Source organism: Battus philenor, unplaced genomic scaffold (genome assembly GCF_028537555.1).
Source record: "Battus philenor isolate CCGP_79_NKW_IND1 unplaced genomic scaffold, ilBatPhil1.0.hap1 SCAF_29, whole genome shotgun sequence".
In the NCBI taxonomy this organism is placed as follows: domain Eukaryota; kingdom Metazoa; phylum Arthropoda; class Insecta; order Lepidoptera; family Papilionidae; genus Battus; species Battus philenor.
Window position 1 is genome coordinate 5,510,957 of NW_027181692.1, and position 21,501 is coordinate 5,532,457.

A 21,501-nucleotide genomic window follows, 5' to 3' on the forward strand; every position below is an offset into this window, starting at 1 on the left:
TTTGAGTATATGCACTAATCAACACTATTCTCTACACATCATCTAAGTTTCCTAATATATCTAATCTTTTTTCTCCTAGAATTATCTTAACTTTTCTTCTGTCTCCTTTTGTGAGAAGTTGCTATTAAAGTGTTTATTATTGTGGTAAACCCATAAGTTTTAATTAAGTGCTTTGCTACATAAAATAAATCTGAACATGTTACATTTACCACTGATTTAATAAATGTAGTTTGTACATAGCTATTCAATATAGATTTATAAGGTTTAATGGGGTTAATTCTCATGTACCTTAATTAAAAACTCATTTCCAGCCAGTTCATGTATAGTACACCCTGCCAAAATTACTGACTTGTTTCATTACACTAGAAAAAGTAATTTAGTGTAATAAGTTTCTTGATAATCACTTTATGTACATTATGGAATGATTTATTTCTAGTTTTAATGCATCACCTTGCAATTTATCCATTGAACCTTATATATTAAATATTGCAAGAGCAATTTGCTAAAGTTATGCACTAAGTAACAAACATTGTAATCCATTTTTATTTATAGAAATTATAAAAGGGTGTGTTTTTAAATATATGCATTTATAATTTTAGCCTGCACCAGAGCTATGGGTTGAGACCAAGTCGGATGAAGGCAAACCTTACTACTACCATTCGAGGACGAGAGAAACTACATGGACGAGACCCATGGAAGGTCCCACGTGTAAAGTTATCACACAAGCCGAGATGGAAGCTATGGCCTCAGGTGATTTATTTTTATTACTCGCTGCTCATAAGGTGGACAGACGACCAAATAATCAGATAAAATATAGATCTGGCACAATCAAATAGAAAATAATTAATAACCGAAACTGATTTCAAAGCACTTTATTTATTTTATTATAATGTTTAAGAATGGTCACTAATAAAAACATTTTTTTATCTTTTGTACACTATACAATTTAAATAATAATAATAATAGTAATTGACTTAGGGTAATTCTATCACAACTTTTGACTGATGTCAAATATTTTACAGCTTTGTCAGTTAATTTTGACATTTTTAACAGGACTTTTAAAATCAACTAGTTCTTGTTTGTACAGGTCCACAAATGCCAGCAATGAATGGACCACAGTCAATGATGAGCGGTCCCCCAATGGGAGGCCCTCCAATGGGTGGACCACCAATGGGAGGACCTCCTATGGGTATGATGAATGGTATGATGCTTCCTCCCGGCGTTGCCCCTGGTCCCGCCCAGGGTTCGGTTCCACCCTTCATGACACAGCCGCCACCATGGATAAAAGATGGTAAGTTATCCTATATATTTTCTGCGCTTGTAAGTTATGACTTAATAATCACATATTGGAATCTACACTGAAAATCTACACAAATATAAGTTATAAAGCAATTATTGGATTAGGAATCTAAAGTACATGTGTATGTACTGTGTTTCATTTAGCACATCCGGTTCCAAAAATTTGAATCTGATTTTATGTTAACGATTTCAATTTAAGCATTGTCTTTATAGCACAGTGTTTCAAAAATTTGCGATATATATCTCTTCTAATAATTTATTATGTTCCACACTATTAGTCGGACAGGAATCAAAACATGAGGTACATAATTTATCACAATGAATATTTATAATGTGGTAAGAGGATGTATTTACATGCATCTCTATTTTGTATTGTAGCGTGTTCTCCTGCTCTCATGTTAATTTATCCCATGTAACCTATTACTGGGTGTTTTTCAGGACTCGTTTCTATTAAACATTTTCTTGCATTAATTCCTGTTTTTTTTTCTGTAACTTAATACATTTCTTGCTTAAATATGGCTATCATAGTAGTCTCTGATAGAATATTAAAAAATCGTTAATTGAACACTTATAAAGTAAATTGGTAGTGTGAACGCATCTTTATATTTCTTAACAAATCCTGTCACATAGCAATCATCTGTTCCATTGGAGGTGAAATATGCTATATTACCTCTGTCTATTGTATATAGTATAATTATGTTTAATGTTTTCAGTTGGCAATAACAAAGACAAACAGGATACGGCGAGCCCCGTGGATAGTGATGAAGCACCTCCAGGGGATGTGGCCCCGATGACACAGCCCAATGGTGAGTCCAGCCACTGCATTCCAGCTGTGGGCAATTATTTATAATGAAGAGGAAACGTTTGCAATACAGTTTTAGATATATTTATAACTACTCTGACAGGCTTAATGCTGTCAAAAGATGAAGAAATATATATATACAGTCCTTCATATATCATATAAATCAGTACCTTAATACAAAAGTATATGTCTAATGATACTAGTGATGGATTATGACACTGTAACATGGTCACACACTCGCTTCATTGGCGTGCTCACGGCTGGTCTATAGATCATGGAAAAGGCTATGCTCTTGTTTCCTCACTATTGAATCAGAAAAGAGGGAATCTGTAGATAAACCAAATTAACCAACATATCACAGCGGATTGGCAGGTTGAAATGGCATTGGTCAGACCTTGTAGCGCCAAAAATAAAAGACGGCTAGGGTATTAAGGTTCTAAAGTGGAGACGATATAGGCAAGCGTAGTGTGTAAGACGTTCTCCATAAGATGACGGGAATAATCATTGGAAGATCATAAATAAATCAGACATTCTGAAACTGCTTTTTTTCACTTAATTTTCTTGTGTATTTCTATTTATGTTATGATACTTGGTTTTTTTTATTCCTTATAATAACCGATAATTAGACATGAATTTTGCAGGCGGTGGATTTTCGGGTCCGTGGGGCAACTGGGGCTGGCCGCCGCCGGGCGTGGGCCAGCAAATGCCGCCCAACACTGGTCCGAGCGCAGCCAGTGCTGCTAGCACCATGGCACCGGCTGCTATTCCTGACAAAGGTATACATATATTATCGTATCTTTTACACCCATTTTCATTGTCGGTATAACTTTCTCCTGATCAGAAGCAAGTAGTGCTAATATTTTTCAGCTTACTCACTACCCTTAATTAATCAGTAAATTAGAAATCTGTATCAACATTAACCAGTTAAAGTCAGACCTTTAGAAGGTAATGACGTTTATTTACTATGATCTATGGTCACTCAGATGGAGCCAATTAATTCTTAAAACTCAAAATTCATTACGCTAAAGAAATAACATTATACAATGTCTACATTTACACTTCACACTCATAATATCCCATCCTCTTTTTTTCTGTAATGTAAGTTTGTTTATTTACATTTCATATTCTTTCTAGTAACATAGCCAAGAATATTGTACACTTTTTTAACAATGTAATTTATATGTGTTTTAATTTTGTATACTGTCTATCAATTCTGTATACAGTCCTCTTACAATCGGCCTTATTGGAAATGTATGAAAGAGGCCCATATCCAACAGTTGACATTTGTAGAAGACATTATATCTTAAGATTCTAATTAGTTAATACCACTTATATAGGAGCTGCTACCCAGTTGCCACAAATAAGTGCACCAGTGACAGTGATGGATTCTCCTGTGTTAGAAACTGTACCAGCACCAGCCCCAAAGAAGGAGGAAACGGTGAGTATTAGTTGCCATTAGTTAGTCATTTGGGTGTTATTGGTCCAGTCCAATTCACAACGGCGCATTGAAATAACATACTTAGACTACAGCTTTAAAGAAACTCTTTTGTACATCTTTCCAATAAACTAGTGTAATTTGTCTGAATTAGCATGCAATGTGAGTAGATTGGCAAGATAAAGTTAAAAATCAGATGGCATCTCGGGTCATAAGGTTCTAGAGTGGAGACTGTACATTGGGAAATGTAGAAGTCCGCCCACAAGGTGGACTGACAACCCTGTTAAGGAGCCAAAGAGCATCTACCAATAGGCAATCCACTTTGTTGGATGCATTAAAATAAGTTTACCCGGGTTTCTAGTGTTTGTGGACATATACAGCGATTAGAAATAGGCGGAAAAGCCTTCCAGGGGTGAATGTACAGCTCATTTGGTAGCAAAAAGCTTCAAGGCTTTTAACACTTATAACCGATCAACTTCGATAAAATATATTTTTTTTATTTGATTGAGTTAGGCCACTAACTTCAACCAGTACAGTTTGCAGGGGTAGATAAATTTTAACATGTAATAATCCTTATTTTGACAATGTTTTTCATTCATAGCATAGCAAAGGAGCTACACTTTCATCCCATTATCGTTTTTACATATATAACCAATAAAATATATAGTATTTTGAATAAACATGAATTATTTATCACAGGTGATACCTCCAGAGCTCGCCGCACAGGCTGCCGAGTGGACCAGCCACCGCGCGCCCGACGGCAGGCCGTACTACTACAATGCCGGCAAGCAGGAATCCGTGTGGGAGAAGCCGGCTCCCATGAAGGAATTAGAGGGTGAGTTTATATCTTATAAAAGGTCTATAATTTCATGTAACTCTTTTGAAAGAGCCTATCAACCGCTCTGTCATTCTCTCTCGATAGGGTTTTTTTGTTTTTGTTTTCGCTTTCTTTCTAAATTTCTATCTTGTTCTTTCTTTCACTATATCTCTCTCCGTCATTATTTCTCTACCTCTCTCTCACGCCTTTTCTTTCACTTACTTTTTCTTGCAGTCTCTCTCGGTTTGGCTCTAGCATTATTTCGCTATATGTCTCTCTCTCTCTCTTTCTCTCGTCGACTGACGTACAGAATGATACAAATCAAACTCATACTGAACACACTCCTACTTCGTTTATACTGTTATAATATGCTATCCTGTTTTTTGTCCTTTTTTAAGTCTACAATTGTAATTTAATTGTAAATGACAATAATAGTTACTAGTTAAAGGACCTTAGGATAAATGAATAAATATTTGTTTTTGTTTTCTTAGAATTGCAAGCAAAGATTGCAGCGGAGAAGGGTGAGGTGCCAGAGAAAAAGATTGAAACTGTGGACTTGGATGATAAAGTAGAAGGTAAAGAGTTTATTTCTATTTTAATAGTTAATGTAATACGAACGCAATTTGATTCCGACATTATCAAAGATAGTATATAGAAAATTAACATATGATCGTTTATATTGACAACATGTGTATGTCATGAAAAAAATGTCAAAAGAGCCTAATTTGGTAGAAACTAAAATCAGATTAAACTCTTCTAAAGTGGCATCCTAACTAAATCTAAGAAGGTTCCAAACCTGCCTTGATCAGCGAATAGACCACAACCAACTCAGATGGGTTTTGTTTTGTGATCATACTTATATTTCAGATATTACATTACTACTTTATATTTCAGATATTAGATACTACATTACTGCACAAAATGACTATATAAATTGTGCAAAAATACGTATTATTTACTTTTATACAATTTTATACTTAAGGCATTGTAAGTTTAAAAACTGCCCTATGAGCCCTACTCTTTCTGGGGTAAGCCAAAATAAGAAAATCAGTTATTTTTATTAAGATTTACATTATAAATGTATTCAAAATGCGATTATCAATGCATAAAATAAGTTTATTACTTTTACTGTGTTAATTTCAGCAATATGTAAGAGTATTTATTAATGTAGTGCATTTAAACCCATATAAAGTTTACACTACAGTTGAAAATCCTTCCGTTCAGTTGGGTAGCAAAGCCTCGCGGCACTTCTATGTGCATTTTATTTTGTAGTTGTAATATGAGGGAAATGAACGCTATGAACGCAAGGGTTTAAACGGTTGTGAAAGATGGCTTACCGGTGAGCGGCGTGGCCTACATGGAAATACTCAATTATTGGCATAGCGTTCAACGTGTTGAATGAAAAAGTATCATTAATATGTGCCTGTTTTCTTACCAAAATAATTTGTTGTGGCAGTGATAGACGTGGAGGCGCATGCGGAGGCCCAGGCAGCGGCGGCTGCTGCAGCGGAGGCCTCTCGGCGCGCGGCCGAGCGTGAACGGGAGCAGGCCGAGCGGGAGCAGGCCGAGCGCGAGCAGGCCGAACGCGAGCAGGCTGAACGCGAGAAGGCTGAGCGGGAAAAGGCAGAACGGGAGAAGGCAAAGCAGGACCGCAGCCGACCCATATCCAGCACCCCCATATCGGGTACACCGTGGTGAGTAACATAATTAAATAATCTCATCTATGCAATGTATAGTAACTCCGACTGTATTTAATTTATTTTTAATTAAGAAAACTTACAGATTAATAAATAAAGGACATTGAGAAGAACATAATTATGTATTATCTATATAGTAATTACACATGTGTATAAAATTAAACTTTAAAAATTATAAACTACAGATATAAGACAAATCCAAAACAAAATGTCAAAAGACAATCTGAGCGCCATCTATTGGATCAGTAGTTTTCATAAAATTGATTTGGTAAGCATGGTCTTACCGTTCCTGCTATAGCAGGATAGACATTATAATGTACATAACATTATAATGTTATATGACAGGTTCCAAGTTATAACAACAAAAAACATAATTGAATGTTGTATTTTGACGAAGCTTGTTGTTATGTCTTGTTACAGGTGCGTGGTATGGACAGGCGATGGGCGTGTGTTCTTCTACAATCCCACCGCCAACTCGTCGGTGTGGGAGCGACCGCCGCAACTCGTGGGACGCGCGGATGTCGACAAAGCCGTCAGCCAACCGCCCGTCGAGCTTCAGGTAACACCACTACCATTTATTTTTTGGCACATTTCTGTTATTCTGTACCTGTCAAATTTATTACTCGTTCTTTTGGAGAATCCCTAGACGGACGAAAGTACGGTTTTCTTTTCATAGAGAAATCTCGATATATTCCAGCGAATTTAAAAGTCGAAGTGGTAGTGAACTGGCCACATAGTAGACCAGAAAGCAGCAGGTGCCTTGGACCACTTGTCCACGGCACGTTTTATTCATCATCATTATGTCAGCCGATAAACGGCCGCTTCCTTTCTCAAGATCATCATGTTGACTGGTCTTGCACTGCCCACATTCAGTGACTTTGACTATGTCCTCAGTCCGCCTAGTGTGTCGTAATAAGGCAATAAATTGGTATTATACTTTTTTGTTCTTGTTCTTGTATATGCCATGCTCAGGAATCCTCTAAGATATCTTATCAGGAATGAGTAGATATGTAGTCGAATTATAGTATCCGACGTTTCCAGACCAGGAAGCAGGCTACATAATGCGCAAAACAGATTGACATTGGCATCTTAACACGGTTACTGCTGCACGGTGTCATATTGACCTATGCACCTGTATGTAGTGAAAATTAGCGTTTGCACCTTCTCTGCGGCAGCAATATCTCAGTTAAATTGTGCACGCAAATTGTTTATTTTTTTATAACTATACTTTTCCTTCAGTTTAGAAATGCAGTTATATATAATTACATCCAATATTCAACTTTGTTTATATATGTTATGATATTTCAATGTGTTATTGACTGACAGTTAATTTAAACCAACAATGTCTGTAGCCAAATATGACCTCACGTCACAATGAAAAAAAGTTTTCTTAGGGTCTGTAAGACCTTACAACGTACCTGCTAAAACTCGCGTGGAAACAGTGCCGCAGTTACCGTGTTAAGCTCTTAACCACGGCACGTTTTCTTAACCTTGAATATATATGGCGGAGTTCGGCCCAGAAGATGAACAGACAACCTATTTAGGGTCGAAAGAGGCTGGATGCGGTCGCATAACTTCAGGTCATATTGTCAATCTACATTGGAACACCTATGTACAGCAAAAGACGCCTTATGGCTGAAATGATATTAATTATTAAATTGTTTGAATCTCTCTCTAAGAGATTTGTCTTCCAACTATGAAAATACTAAGAATGGTGTTAAATGTTTTTTCTCCACTTTTATTCTTTCTACCACTGTCCAATCAGCGTAAAGAGAACCCAGCTGCCGCAGCTAGCAATGCAGCGGCGACAACCGCAGCGGGCAACGGCGAGCTGAAGCGAAGCGCTGACTCCGACAGCGACGACTCTGACCACGAGCCAGTCAAGAAAGCCAAACCTGACGAGGGTGAGCATGAAAATCTATACAGTAATACCCCGCTTTACGCGAGGAATACGTTCCAAAAAAAAATCGCGTTAACTGAAATTCGCGTATAGCGAGGTTTATGATTAAACATAGTCAAAAATTATTACAAAAAAATACAAATCATTTTAATCAATCACTTTAATTCTAGGAACACTTTATGCAATACATACTCTTATTTTTTACGGAAAAATACATCTATTGTCCTTTGGGTAACGTTTTGTTTACATTCTTGTAAAATACGCAACGCAACTCTGTTTTAATTGTTTGACAGATGGTCAAGACACCATAGAGAAGTTGATGACTACATTATATTTATACGCACTCTTTCGCGTAATTCGAGGCATTTGAGCGCGAAATTCGCGTTATAGTGAAACCGCGTATAACGGGGTCGCGTAAAGCGGGGTATTACTGTATTTAGTTACTTGGCGACCAGGAGCCGGTAAATGATGCATGTGTAGGCCCGCACTTAGTTGACTCACAACATAGTCGAGTTTGCGGGAAGTCGCTGGATGCGGGCAGCGCAAAACCGGTCATCGTGGCGGTCTTTGAGGAAGACCTATGCCTTGCAAACTGATTGACTGACATCGTGATAAAGAGGCAAAAAAAGATTAATTTATATATATATATGTAATTAATTAATTATAAAGTGTGGTCTTATCGCAAACGGATCAAACAATATCTTTCCGACAATTTTTGGATGGACTTAGTTAATAAAAAAAAATCCCAGGCGATATATCATCATCTGATAAGGAAGAACAAGTCACTCATTCATACAAGGTGATTGGTTATAAGTCTTCAAATAAATAAGTTAATTTGGTTATAAGTCTTCAAATAAATAAATAGTTGCATAAGACCAATAAGTGGATCATTTACTATTAGAGCTGTATTGGGCTATGTATGTTTTTAACCAAAAATTATGTATTTATTATTGTCCAAAAACGAAAAAGTAATCTGATATATAAAATTCTCGTGTCACGGTGTTCGAACTTGAACTCCTCTGAAACGGCTCAACCGATTTTTACCAAATTTTGTATGCGTATTCAGTAGGTATGAGAATCGGCTACTATCTATTTTCCATACTCCTAAGTGATAAGGGTGGTCCACCCCAAATTTTTTTTAAACAAATTTTTTGGTTTTTATTTTATTATGATACAGCATACCAAAATACATACAACCCTAAATTTTCATCCCTCTACGATTAACCCTTATTTTTTATTTGTTAATTAAAAACTTTAATTTTTTTTGCAAAACAACGTTTGCGGGATCAGCTAGTAATTTTAAGAATGGTGGACAGACAACCTTGTTGAGGTTGTCTGAAAGGCCTGGATACAGTCTGCTTCCAACCAGTTCTTACGTAACCCTATAGGGGATACCTCTGTCGAGCAATGTTGATCCTTATAATGCAATGTTTGTGTATGGCTGCAGCGGTGAAGAAAGCGGCGAGTAGCGGTGTGATCGACGCGGGCAAGGAGGCAGCCGTGGAGGCGGAGATCAGAGCGGCGCGGGAGCGAGCTCTTCTGCCCTTCGAGCAACGTGTGCGCAGCTTCCTGCAGATGCTGCACGAGAGCGAGGTGTCCGCCTTCAGCCCCTGGGAGAAAGAGCTGCATAAGATCGTCTTCGACAGCCGCTACCTGCTGCTCACGTCAAAGGAGAGGAAACAGGTACTACCATGCTATACTTTTATTTTTGTTACGGGGCCAATTCTATTTAATAAACAATTACTTGAGGAAAGACGGCATCAGAAGAGCCAAATTTTACAGAGAGTAGAACCAAATTGAATCCCTATCTGAGCATGTTGTATATGTCAATAATTAAGCTTTTAAATACTTAATAATTATATAATGTAATATATAATAGGACATACATTATATTTGTTATTTAAGTAATACCATTTCCACATTTATATATATATAGATACGAATATGTGTGTTTGTACACCCTAAACTACCCCCTCTTTTATGTCTCTTATCTCCATCCAATGGTTGTCTGGTAGAGATCACCTCAAACGATATGATCTCCTCTTGTACCTCTATATGAATATTTTATATTTTTGTAGTTATTAACTATGGTTAATTTAAAAAAATTGTGTGGATTTATGTGCACAAGAACAAGAAATTCTATATCAAGTCACAAAAGCCCTGTAACTAAGAGGCTAAAAGACATCAAAATTTTGCCGAGGTCAGCTAAAAACAGATTTAATGAAATTTGAACCAGAGAGGGGGATTGAGGTGGTTCAGTAATTAAGTTCACAAAGCGGAGGGGACCTAGTTACCTATAACTGATGAGCTAATATCATTGACAGGTGTTCGACAAGTACGTACGCGAGCGCGCCGAGGAGGAGAGGAAAGAGAAGAAGAACAGACTCCAGCAGAAAAAGAACGCCTTCAGAGCGCTCATGGAAGAAGCCAAGCTCCATTCAAAGTAAGTATTCCACTGTTATAGTAGCACATGATTTTCTACCTTATTTAGACTAGCATTCGTTATAAGGTTACTGGCTTAACTAGAAGAATTGCTTGTTTTGAAGTGACCGTAGGCGAGGAACCTCGGTCGAGCAATCGATGGTTGTTGGGGCAAAAAGGTAAGTCTTAATAAGTAAAAGTTGCTGAGTAAGTCACTGGATGACGGCAGCACAAGGGGGGGGAGGCCTATGCCTTGAAGTGGACGTCTATCAGCTGACATGATGATGTTACTGTTAAGATGGAGAAATAAATTGTTTCTTCTAAGAAATATATGTATTTTATAAGACAAAATGAGTAAATCATTTGTTTTGTCTTTGAATTGCTACCTTCTGCATTTTGGTAATCTATCAAATAGGAGAATGACTAACCAGGGACAAGAAAATAGATGTGGTAGGATTGTAGCTTATTTTGGTAAAAAGTGGGACTACCAAGTTCTTTATTTTCGGTGCACAAACCGTAATTTTTAAGAATTAGTGCACAGGAAAGACTCTTTTTTTCTCTCGCCGGTTTTTACCAAAAAAAGGTGTTCAACATGTTTTTCTACACTCAAATTAAGTTTTTAATTCTACTCACAAACAAAAGTGTTAATTATTTTTGGATTATGGTTTTAAAACAACAGAAACAACCTTACAGTTGTATAGAGTGAGATTGGCTTCAGTGCAAAAACTTAAAAGGTGTGAATGACCAGCTATTTGTCCGCAAGAACCTTCATATCACCATGTATAAAGTGATTAAAGAGTATGGTTTATCTGCCACTGAAAACTCGCTTAGCACTTTAATGCGCCATGGAATCAAACCATGAATAAATCAGTTTATCATCATTTCAGTTGTAAGACTCCACTGCTGGACATAGATTTCCATTAGGTCCCGTTGACAGCTCTGTGTCCAGCGTTTTCCGAAGACCTTAAAAAGATCTGTCAACCTTATTGGTATTTAATGGAATCAGGCGTTATTTTGCAGAAGTCCATCCTAAGTAAGAAAAGGAACAATATTTAGCCAATTCCGCACATGCAGCATCCTTGTTGGTGGCAATTCTACAATATGCTTGCCAGTTCTGTTTCCACTTTACTCTTTAAAGCCCTGCCCCTCCAAACAGCCGCAGAGATTTTTACATCCAATAATGAAATACCATATTAAATCTTCTACGTTTCTCCAGGTCCTCATTCACAGACTTCTCGTCGAAGCACGGGCGCGACGAACGCTTCAAGGGCATTGAGAAGGTCCGCGACCGGGAGAAATTCTTCAATGAGTACATCCTGGAGGTGCGGAAAAAAGAGAAGGAAGATAAGGACAGGAAGAAGGAACAGGTGAGTGCTTGGATGATGAATGTTGCTACAGCGAATAGCAAGTTGTTATAATCTGATATAGCTGTGTGCGGAGCCTATAGTTGCCAGTAACAGTATTTTTTTAATCGGAAATTTAAAAAAAAGTCTGGATTAGTTATATCGTTTTTAATTGATAATGGAACTTGGGCATGAATTGCTCTAACTAAGTACTAGTGTGGGTAGTAATTATATTATATATAGAGTAAATTTCCCAGATTGGAGCCTTAAATTAAATGATGTCTTTATAGGAGGTCAATCTTATTCTGTCATACTGTGCTGTTGTGGCATTCTTTTCAAAAAAGTGCAGCGTCATGGCATTTGGATTGACAATTACTACTAAAAAAGGATTCCATAAGATTTGGTTTAGCCGCGGTTTTTTTTTGCTATGTAGTTAACATACATATACAACTTAATTTGAATTTTAATAAAAAATCATTTGTTTATGTAGAAAGAAACTAAATATATACATATATATGTTTTTTTATTTCTGGCAACTAAAGACTCCTGTATTATGTTATGTGCACATATGTTTCTTAAAATAATTTTATTGATTGAATTTGCAGAGCACTGCTAAACACTATTTATTTTCAATTTTGATAGGCCTCGATGTTGCCTTTATTATGCCCACTGTTGGACTTACCTCCTAAGTTAGAGAACAACCATTTTTGTAAATAAACAAATTATTTATGTTGAGCAGATTATAATGTCAATGGTGCGGGTCACAAATAGTGCAATTATATATTTTTAATTTACACTAAAATCATATGCTTATCTTAGAAATGAACCTGGGACTTAAACATTTGTCTTCTTACTTCACTTTCTAAAATAATCCAACGCTGCAAATTTATGTAAAAATGCAAGTTGATTGTTGATTTTCTGTTTATAAGAATTCACAAATGAAAGACATTTTTCATATTTAAAATATTTTTATAAGCTTTCAAATCGTCAATAGTTTTTATCATTACAAGAAAGTCAGTTTAACATTCTACCATTACCACAGATCAGACATAATTGCTGTTTATAAATTAAATTTAACAATAAGTTTTATGTACACATTATAATATACTTGCAATTGAGTATACTGAAAACTCCTGAATGCTAAAAAAAGAATTATTTAATTATATACATTTAATTTTAAAATTAAAACTCAGAAATACAAGGTCTAAGATATCTAGCGGAACTATTTTTTATGTACATAAACCTAGACCTATAGATTTATTAATTTTAACTTTTTGGTAATAAATATTACTTTTTTACCTTTTGTTTAATATAGCAATGTGTAATAATATAGATAATACAAGTAAATTTCTAAAAATTTCTACCTTTTCCTTTAGATAACTATTTTCTAATAAGACATATATAACTTCAGAGATGTCACCACCATGGGCATATTATTCACCATCACATATCTGGTGATCAAAGAATCAGGGGATGTTTTTATTATTAAATGTAACCCCTTTGATTGAACCAATCGACGGAATCTGAATGTCATATACACCAATACCTCGCTTTGCGTCGTTTCGTTTTGCGTTTTTATCGAAGTTGCGGCGCTGCTTAATCAGTACTAATTTTCACTGTGCTTTGTTAGATTTTCCAGGTTGCGTTTTTTTGGGTTCGAGTCTTCATTTTTTTTTTTTCAAAAGATGGCAACACTTTTATTTCTAATTGCACTATGCCATCAAAACTCGGGGATTCCCTTTCTAACTAAAAATCAACGCAATTTTATTAGCTTAATTTTCACTCTGTTTTGCTAATTTTGGAGTTCAGTTTCAATTACGTAGTGTTGTGCTTTTTTTAAAAGAGAATAATAAATTTGTATCAATTTTAACATGTTGTTTCTGGTTACAAAAAGGTATATATTTTTCCAATTTATTTTTTGGCAGAGTTATATCATTTTTGATTTTTAAATGTTTTCTTTGTTCAATTTTCTTTTTAAAAAGTAGTATTTTCGTAACCCTGGAACCTGCTTTCGATCTTTACATGGTTTGCTATAGAAAATCTTAATTCACTTTGCGGCGTTTCAATTTGCGTCGTGTTTTTTTGGAACGTAACCACGACGCAAAGTGTGGTATTGGTGTATATGTTTGTGATGTTTGCAATTTATTTTAATATTGGTATATTAAAAGAAATGTTAATATAACTTATATTACTTATTGATACTTAACTCTAAACTTCTTTTAGATACAGGCTGTTCGGAAATGTCTTCATATTATTTTCAGGTGTAATTTGTTGACTTCTCATCATACTTCCATGAAAATTAATAGTACATATTGCAGGTTCGAATCCTGCGTTTACCGGAATATGGATTTTTGTAGATTGCAATGCGATGACCGTAATTATTTATTGCCTCATGTTAAATTTTATTAAAGATATTCTTCCCTTACCTATGGTATCTTTTTATTGATAAATATTGTATTTAAGGCTACATAAAAGGGAAATAATTTTGATTGCTTCCCGTTGAAGTTTGGTGTAATGATATAAATTTACCCCCGTATTTGTTACATAAAGGATTCGCCTTTACTTTTGTTGTATAATTTTGTATACTGTCACCGGAAATAAACGAGGAAATCGTTTCCACGTGATGTTCACTGAACTTCGGGCGAGTATCCTGTTCATGGCATCGGTTTTGTTAATAAATCTGTCATAAAGTAAACTGTTCTATGGCTGATTGGTCGCCGGCGGGAACAGTTTGCTGTCGAGCTATGACGGCTTGTAATGTACAAGTACGCTGTGAAATGTAGCTCGCTTGCGACGGAACGCAGCCGCCAGAGAGCCATCGCCTGCGCCGGGCGCCGGGACAGGCGTAGAGGCGCCGGGCGACGCCCTGCGCCGCACGGGACGGGGTGGACGCGCGATAGGTACACCCGCACCTGGTGCACGTACGCTCGACACTTACACACACAGATAGGGAGAGAGAGACACACAGACAGACACACACACTACATATTTACATACATACAACTTGTATATATTCACTTCCCTTAAACACATATACACTACACATTCATTTGACAAACTATAAACGCTTAAAAATACATTACATTTGCATATATATATTTATATATACATATATATATATCCTTATACACTTACACATATACCTATAAACTGTACACAATTTTATAAACTAAATCACTTGCATACGTATATACAATACAAATGCATGTACGCAATTCATTCTTATAAAACACATAATTTACACACATATAAATTCTATACACACACTACACTCGCGTATAACAATATATATGCATCTTCAATATTCACGCACACTACGACTGCAGCTATAAACATGTATATTCAAATACCCACACTTACTACGCATATATACATTACACATTCATCTACTAGCATATACAAATACACATACACATGTATGTAAATACACTACACACGCGTATACATACACATAGCGTATTCACAGACAGTACACATGCATATATACACTCAGATCAGCGCGTGCGAATGAACTGTGGTTCTCTATGAGCCATCAAAAAAAAAACACTCGCCGTTGCAGATAAAATATAGGCACTGAAGAAATCTACATTTTAAATTTGAAAATTTTTAGAATTTCATTTCTTATTACTTGTTTCATTCACACACGCACAAACAGACAAATACATGAACACACAAGTGATTATAAGGCGATGGTACCAGTAAATATTAATCAATAGTTGATATAATCAAGTTACAGATATTAATTATTGTAATTTTTGCAACTAAAAAGCAGCCTGCCTTTCTTCAGGGCAAAGGCAACAATCAGAAATAATATTAATATTCTTTAATGTAAATGGAGTAGTGTTACCAGTAACAATATTAGAGCCGGCGGTACACCCCGTCCCGCTCGGATCTTTTCTAAGGTTAGACTTAGTTTTTAAATTGAAACCTAATTCGAACCTAGCTTATTAGGACGGCACCGGGCATTTTCGCCACCGCTTACCGTCCGTTGATTGGATGGCGACATCGTTTGCCGTTGTATAAACAGATATATCGTTCCCCCCCCTCACTATCAAAGCAATATTGCATGTATTTTAAAGCCAGTCCAACTCAAATCATAGCTTATGGGCTTTTTACTATTAATGTTGCCCGATATCTAAATCAAACTTAGTTATAGCTAATCAATATTTTTTCTTTCAGGTTATTATTTTATATTTTTGATGCGTTTCATAGTTAAAAAGTTTACATTTAAATATAGTTTTGACTTTGAAAACTTGAGATTTACATTTGAAAGAAATCAGTGTTGTAGAATTATGAGTCAAACAATCAAACATGTGTTGAAATGTTTTAAAAGATTTTGATTTAATATTCAGAGTATTAAATGTAATTGAAATATAAATTCATGTTATAACGGGTAACACAGTCTATTCAGTAACATTTGCTATTTTCCAACGATTCAATACAATTCATCTTAAACCCTGAGACACTATTGGGATAGGCTTTCATCTTTATAAGTCCTGCCAACCCCCTTTTTTAAGTAGGTACCACTACCGAATATATATAATCATTTGATATTTAAAATGTAAACAGTTCAAGATTCAAAATAACTTATTCAATATAGTACATAGCGGCAGAATGGAATGTCTGTGATTGATATTTGAAATAAATTAAAAAAAAATCAGTTTTTGACAATTACATAACACTTTACCATTGATAATAATTTCATGTAGACAATATTAGAGTCAAAATGAACAAATCCAGCCGAATCAGGGCCGGATTCAGTTAAAAAAAATTTAAATAAAAGTTTAGGCTAATTTAGTACAACATAAAGGCTAGTTTTACCCGGATATCAATTTTTGGAAACAGTTAGAGACTTAGATTTAAGTATAAGTGGAAGCAAAGGTTAGATAGTCTAATAAGTAAAGGTTCTTTATATAATGTTTAAGTTGAAAATATCTTTAATCAAGCGGGCATTTTGACATTATGAATGGGTCTTTGTAGTCAGTTTGTTAGTTACCGCTACCTCGAAATACTGTAAAGCCGGTCAGAAACGTTAAAGTTGCTCTTTTTAAATGATATTCAACAATTTTTGATAATTTAAATATTGTACAATGCCATAGATAAAGCCTGAAAAAAATCGAATCCACGACCTACTGACATTGGGTGTTCTTGGACATTTGGCCACCATTTTTTAATTTAAATTCAGTTAAATAATATTAGGTTTATTTATATTTCTGTATTTTCCTCCCATTCGTCCTCATTGTAGAAGGTCATGATCCTCAGGACACAGAGTAATGTTTATCTTCATAAGCAGTGCCCCATGTACCTACCTTTGGCATTGTAGTAGCATGAATATATCTGTCAAATGTCGAGCGCATTTACTTTGACCAACTGATAGAACTAACTTTCGTACTTATCCAGTCACAATTAGTTAATGGTTCCAAGTTTTGGCTATCGGAACGCTGTAAATTCGGATGCCGATAGATGGCGCTAGTAGTCGATTAGTTCACTCTATCGTTTGACGTGGGTAGTCGCAAAAGTTCTATTAATAAATAATAACAGAGGGGTGGCACCTCGAATATACCTGTTTGTAAAAATAATTACCATTTTACACGATATTTAAAAAAGATATGCGGGTGGGTAAAACCCTCTCTGTTACAACTGTGAACAGTATTTGACATTAAGTCAACATGATTATTAGTTAAAAGGAAGAACTCCACAAAGATCACCCACATGACAATAACTTTAATTAATAATATTACAGAAAACATTTTATTCTTATTTTTTTTAACATTGAAGAAATGGTTAAAATGTGCAATAAATGATTTTATAGTGAATATTTCAAATGTTGTTTTGAGAGTAAATATTTGAAAGGAATGGGAAATGAAATGGTTTGATTTGGTTTCGGAATCAAATTCGAAATGTCTGTATAACTAGAAATTTACACGCAGTTATGAATAGTTAATTATTTTTATTATAAAAAGGTCAGTGTAGCCTGTGCGATAGTAAGCTAGGGACTGGCTCGAAGTGCTGATCTGAGGACAGCCCGGCCGAAATTTAATAATCTTTATTTATGCATTATAATATCGTGCAAATGAGTCCGCTTATACGATACGACACCCATAATCAAAAGTAATAGAAGTTACAAAAAAATAATGTTGCCTATAGTGTCCCAGCTGTGCGAAAATGGCTACTGATACCTTTGATTCCACTTAGCAAAACTAATAATTTTTTATTTTCAGCAACTAATGCCTTTTTCTATCCACAGCCTCTAATGTTTTAATCACGTTTTCAGATATTAATGTTGTATTTTCTTTCAGCGCCTTAGCGTATTTGCCACTGGGGATGGTTGGGTGGTCGGACGGTGTGAAAATGCTCTGCGATCTTCATGTTTGTGCACCTGACGTGCAATTGTATGCCAGATCCCCCCTCCGGCCACTAACCTACCCCTACCCATGAGGCAATAATCTCGAACTATCTCTAATTGTCTCTAATCTCCTTCTAGGTGAAAAACGAATTCATAGCACTTCTGAAAGAGAAGTCCGTCGGCCGACATTCGCGGTGGGCCGAAGTGAAGAAGAAGGTTGACCTGGACCCGCGGTACAAGGCCGTGGAGAGCAGCACGTTAAGAGAGGATTACTTCCGGGAGTACTGCAAACTTGTGAAGGACGAGAGGAAGAAAGACAAGGACGGGAAAGAGAAGGGTGAGTTGTTTCTCCTTCTAATGTGAAATGAATATGTCTTAAAACCGATACAACAAGTAAATAGACGAAACTACATAAACAATTAATAAATAAGTACAGCTGGTTTACCAAGCGATTAGTTATGAAATATAAGATATAGCCAAGTTTCATAAAACCAGATTTATTTATTAAAAAGTTATAGTCTTGTTCTATTAACTTATATAAGAGTCGTTTTGGGGACTCCGTGAGTCTGAGCTAGTGCTCTGGTGAACAGCGGTTCCTCCGGAGTCTGATCCGATGTCCCCCACGTTCTTGAGTTTCTTGGAAGGGACGTTGGATGTTTATAATGTTTTGCAGTCTAGGAAATTGATATAACTTTTTGCCCACTTTGCACATTATTTTGCAATAAGCCCTCTACTGTTTATATAACTATATTTTGATTATTTATTCATTATTATCTATATTCCACAGACATTAGCGTCCGTCATACAGATACGCATTACATTCACCCAATGTAATTATAATGTACAGTAGTAGCAGAAATAGGTTAAAATTTTTTGTTTTACGACTAAAGTCTACACTCGACTGTGTATGCTTTTTTGGCCTACAAGCACCGAAGTGGTTAATGTTACTGGAATATCTATATCAAATTATAAACAACCGTACCAATGCTTTAAAAGCATATTCTAGAAATATCCTAATATTCGCCCTTGACGGGTCTAAATCCTTCAACAGATTATAGAATAATTTCATTGTTATACCACTCGCTTGTATCGCCACCTCATATAAATTTACTGTGTATTCAAAAAACAAAGAAAGATAAAGATTTGTTAATGCTACACATTAAAATATTAATCGTAATAGAAATAAATCTGGCCTGGAATACGCCACCGCCATATCCTCGGGTATTCTATACTGTTTCTCATATGTGAGCAGTGTCCAATTAGTAGCTATTTCGAGAATTTTTCAAATGATGTTCAAATATTTAAAAAAAAAATCTAATTATGGAAATTTTGTATGAGATGTCTGATCTTCGCCCAGATAGCCTCTCTATTAAAACCTTAATAATTGATAATATTTTACAGTTAGGGTACTATATATTTATCTCCAGAAGCCTTATGTCCCAGCCGTGGGAAACAACGCTTAAACCCTCACATCAGACACTTTGCAAAAGCCAAAAGTTGACATGTCTATTACTTTGCTAATGTGATAAATAACTGTTAAATCTTCAGAGCGGGACCGAAGCAGTAGTAAAAAAGAGAAGAAGGACAAAGACAGAGACAAGGACAAGGAGAAAGAAAAGGAAAAGGACGGCAAAAAGGATAAGAAGAAAGAGAAGGCGGACGTGAGTAGAGATGCAGAATGTTTTGCTTTTAGATTATATAAAGGCTTTCTTTAATCCTATTTATTAACATGTTCAAATGATTTGGCTAAATGCTGATTAATGCGTAACGAATGTGAACACCTAATCCTGAAATCCTTATTTGCATTTTCAATTATTCGTGTATACAACAACCTACAATTTTCAATATATCTGGTACAACCTGTGGAATGTATCAATAAAAAAGATAACAGTTCGTATCGTTGCCGTTAAAATAATTTCTCTGTCAGTTAATTGTTACGAATTGTTTACAATATACCGAAACCGCTGTACCGCGCCTTAGGTATGCGCGCGGCGAGACGGGGTGGGGGAGTATCGGTCGCTTTGATTTTTCCCTCGGTGCCCCCCTCGCCGCGCTTCTCTAAGGTTTCCGTTGCACTATTACCAAGTTTTCGCGAATTTTTCGCTGTGGTAGGATGAAGAACATGCACAACGCTCAAAATAACTTGTTTGACATGGAAAACATTTTTTTGACAACGACGTTTTGTGACTCTTTTTACCATGTCACTTTAATGAAGCATTCGCTTCAGTGAACTCAGAGCTTGGATATAAGGTCCCCCCCCCCCACTTTGCAAAGTTCATTTGTGAAGTAATGAGTAATACATCCTATCAAAAAGTCAACCGTTTTAGAAATAATATAATAAGGAAAGTCGTTTTCAAGATTCTGATTACTACATATTAAAATTATTTGTTTTTTTTTACTATCTAAACTTGCAGATTTTGTACTGCAAGAAGTTAATAAACTGTTGCATTTCAATAGTTTCAGAGTGATGACTTAGAAAATAGGTTAAAAGCTTTGGAACTTTTGAACTTCATCCGATGAACTTCTTTTATGTAGCGGCTCGAAGGCTCCTCAGGGTTCCGCTACCTTACCGGGTTAAGAATAAGCGCCCTCTGTTCCCTGTCCCCCCCTTACCCTCGGAATCTGCCAATGCCAATTGTGCAGCTGTGTAAGCCATGCCAAAAATAGTTTCACACCTGTAAGTATTATACTAGTCCAAGTCGAGGCCCTTGGGGCAGACATTTTAGGGTAAGCGTCTTCAGCGCTCTCTCTTTTCATACTTATTGAAACTGTTAATAACAACTGGAAATAGGAATTTATCTCAGTCATAGAAAAAAAATATTCATTAACCACCGCTGCCTAAATACGCTGCCAAACAGTAAGATGTGTTTTGCAATATTACAAATTAAACCTAGTTCCTTAATGCATCTCCCTATTATTGGTGACCTATGAGCACCGAGTTACCAGAGGGATTGCAGACGTGGGGGGTGGGGGGGAGGCAGGGAGACTGGGAACCTAGCCGTATCATATCTATTTGCGAAGTCTTCAATGTAATACATATGAAAATTCACATACTTAGTTGGAATGGCTGTTGGTTAGAAGGTCTTATTTTGGTTTTTGAATTGGTACCGTCAAAAGATAAAGAGGAGCACAGCGAAGCGAAGTTTAAGTCCCATCCACAAATCCTACCGTCCCCTAAATGACTACACGTTGCGAGTTTTGGCGACTCCACCCAAACAGTTATTCGTTGACTTATTTTAAACGATATTCGATTGTCAAGCCGACTGTCATAATCTGCGGGGGTCGTTGCTACCCCACGCGTTTTTAATTAAAAAAAAAATAATATTTCGAAAATGAGTGATTCCGGTGCCGTTAGTTTCGTGGGACTTGTGCGGTGTTGCAGTGATGGCGCTGAGAGACGGGTCTGCGGTGACGCGGTGAGACATATTGGCTAGGGGCGCG

The 21,501-nt window shown here is 36.1% G+C and overlaps 1 protein-coding gene across 2 annotated transcripts in view; it reads left to right on the forward strand.

The window, feature by feature from the left end:
• LOC137926352 (transcription elongation regulator 1) overlaps positions 1–21,501 on the forward strand; it is a 42,522-nt gene that overhangs the window by 9,236 nt on the left and 11,785 nt on the right. For both annotated transcript variants that reach the window (XM_068769955.1, XM_068769956.1), the window contains exons 3-17: positions 600–750; positions 1,088–1,291; positions 2,013–2,105; positions 2,743–2,877; positions 3,439–3,539; positions 4,236–4,371; positions 4,845–4,928; positions 5,810–6,047; positions 6,471–6,609; positions 7,816–7,954; positions 9,398–9,633; positions 10,275–10,393; positions 11,588–11,738; positions 18,199–18,397; positions 19,609–19,721. In XM_068769955.1, the coding sequence (XP_068626056.1) occupies positions 600–750; positions 1,088–1,291; positions 2,013–2,105; positions 2,743–2,877; positions 3,439–3,539; positions 4,236–4,371; positions 4,845–4,928; positions 5,810–6,047; positions 6,471–6,609; positions 7,816–7,954; positions 9,398–9,633; positions 10,275–10,393; positions 11,588–11,738; positions 18,199–18,397; positions 19,609–19,721 (2,238 nt within the window). The remainder of the gene's footprint in view (positions 1–599; positions 751–1,087; positions 1,292–2,012; positions 2,106–2,742; positions 2,878–3,438; positions 3,540–4,235; positions 4,372–4,844; positions 4,929–5,809; positions 6,048–6,470; positions 6,610–7,815; positions 7,955–9,397; positions 9,634–10,274; positions 10,394–11,587; positions 11,739–18,198; positions 18,398–19,608; positions 19,722–21,501) is intronic.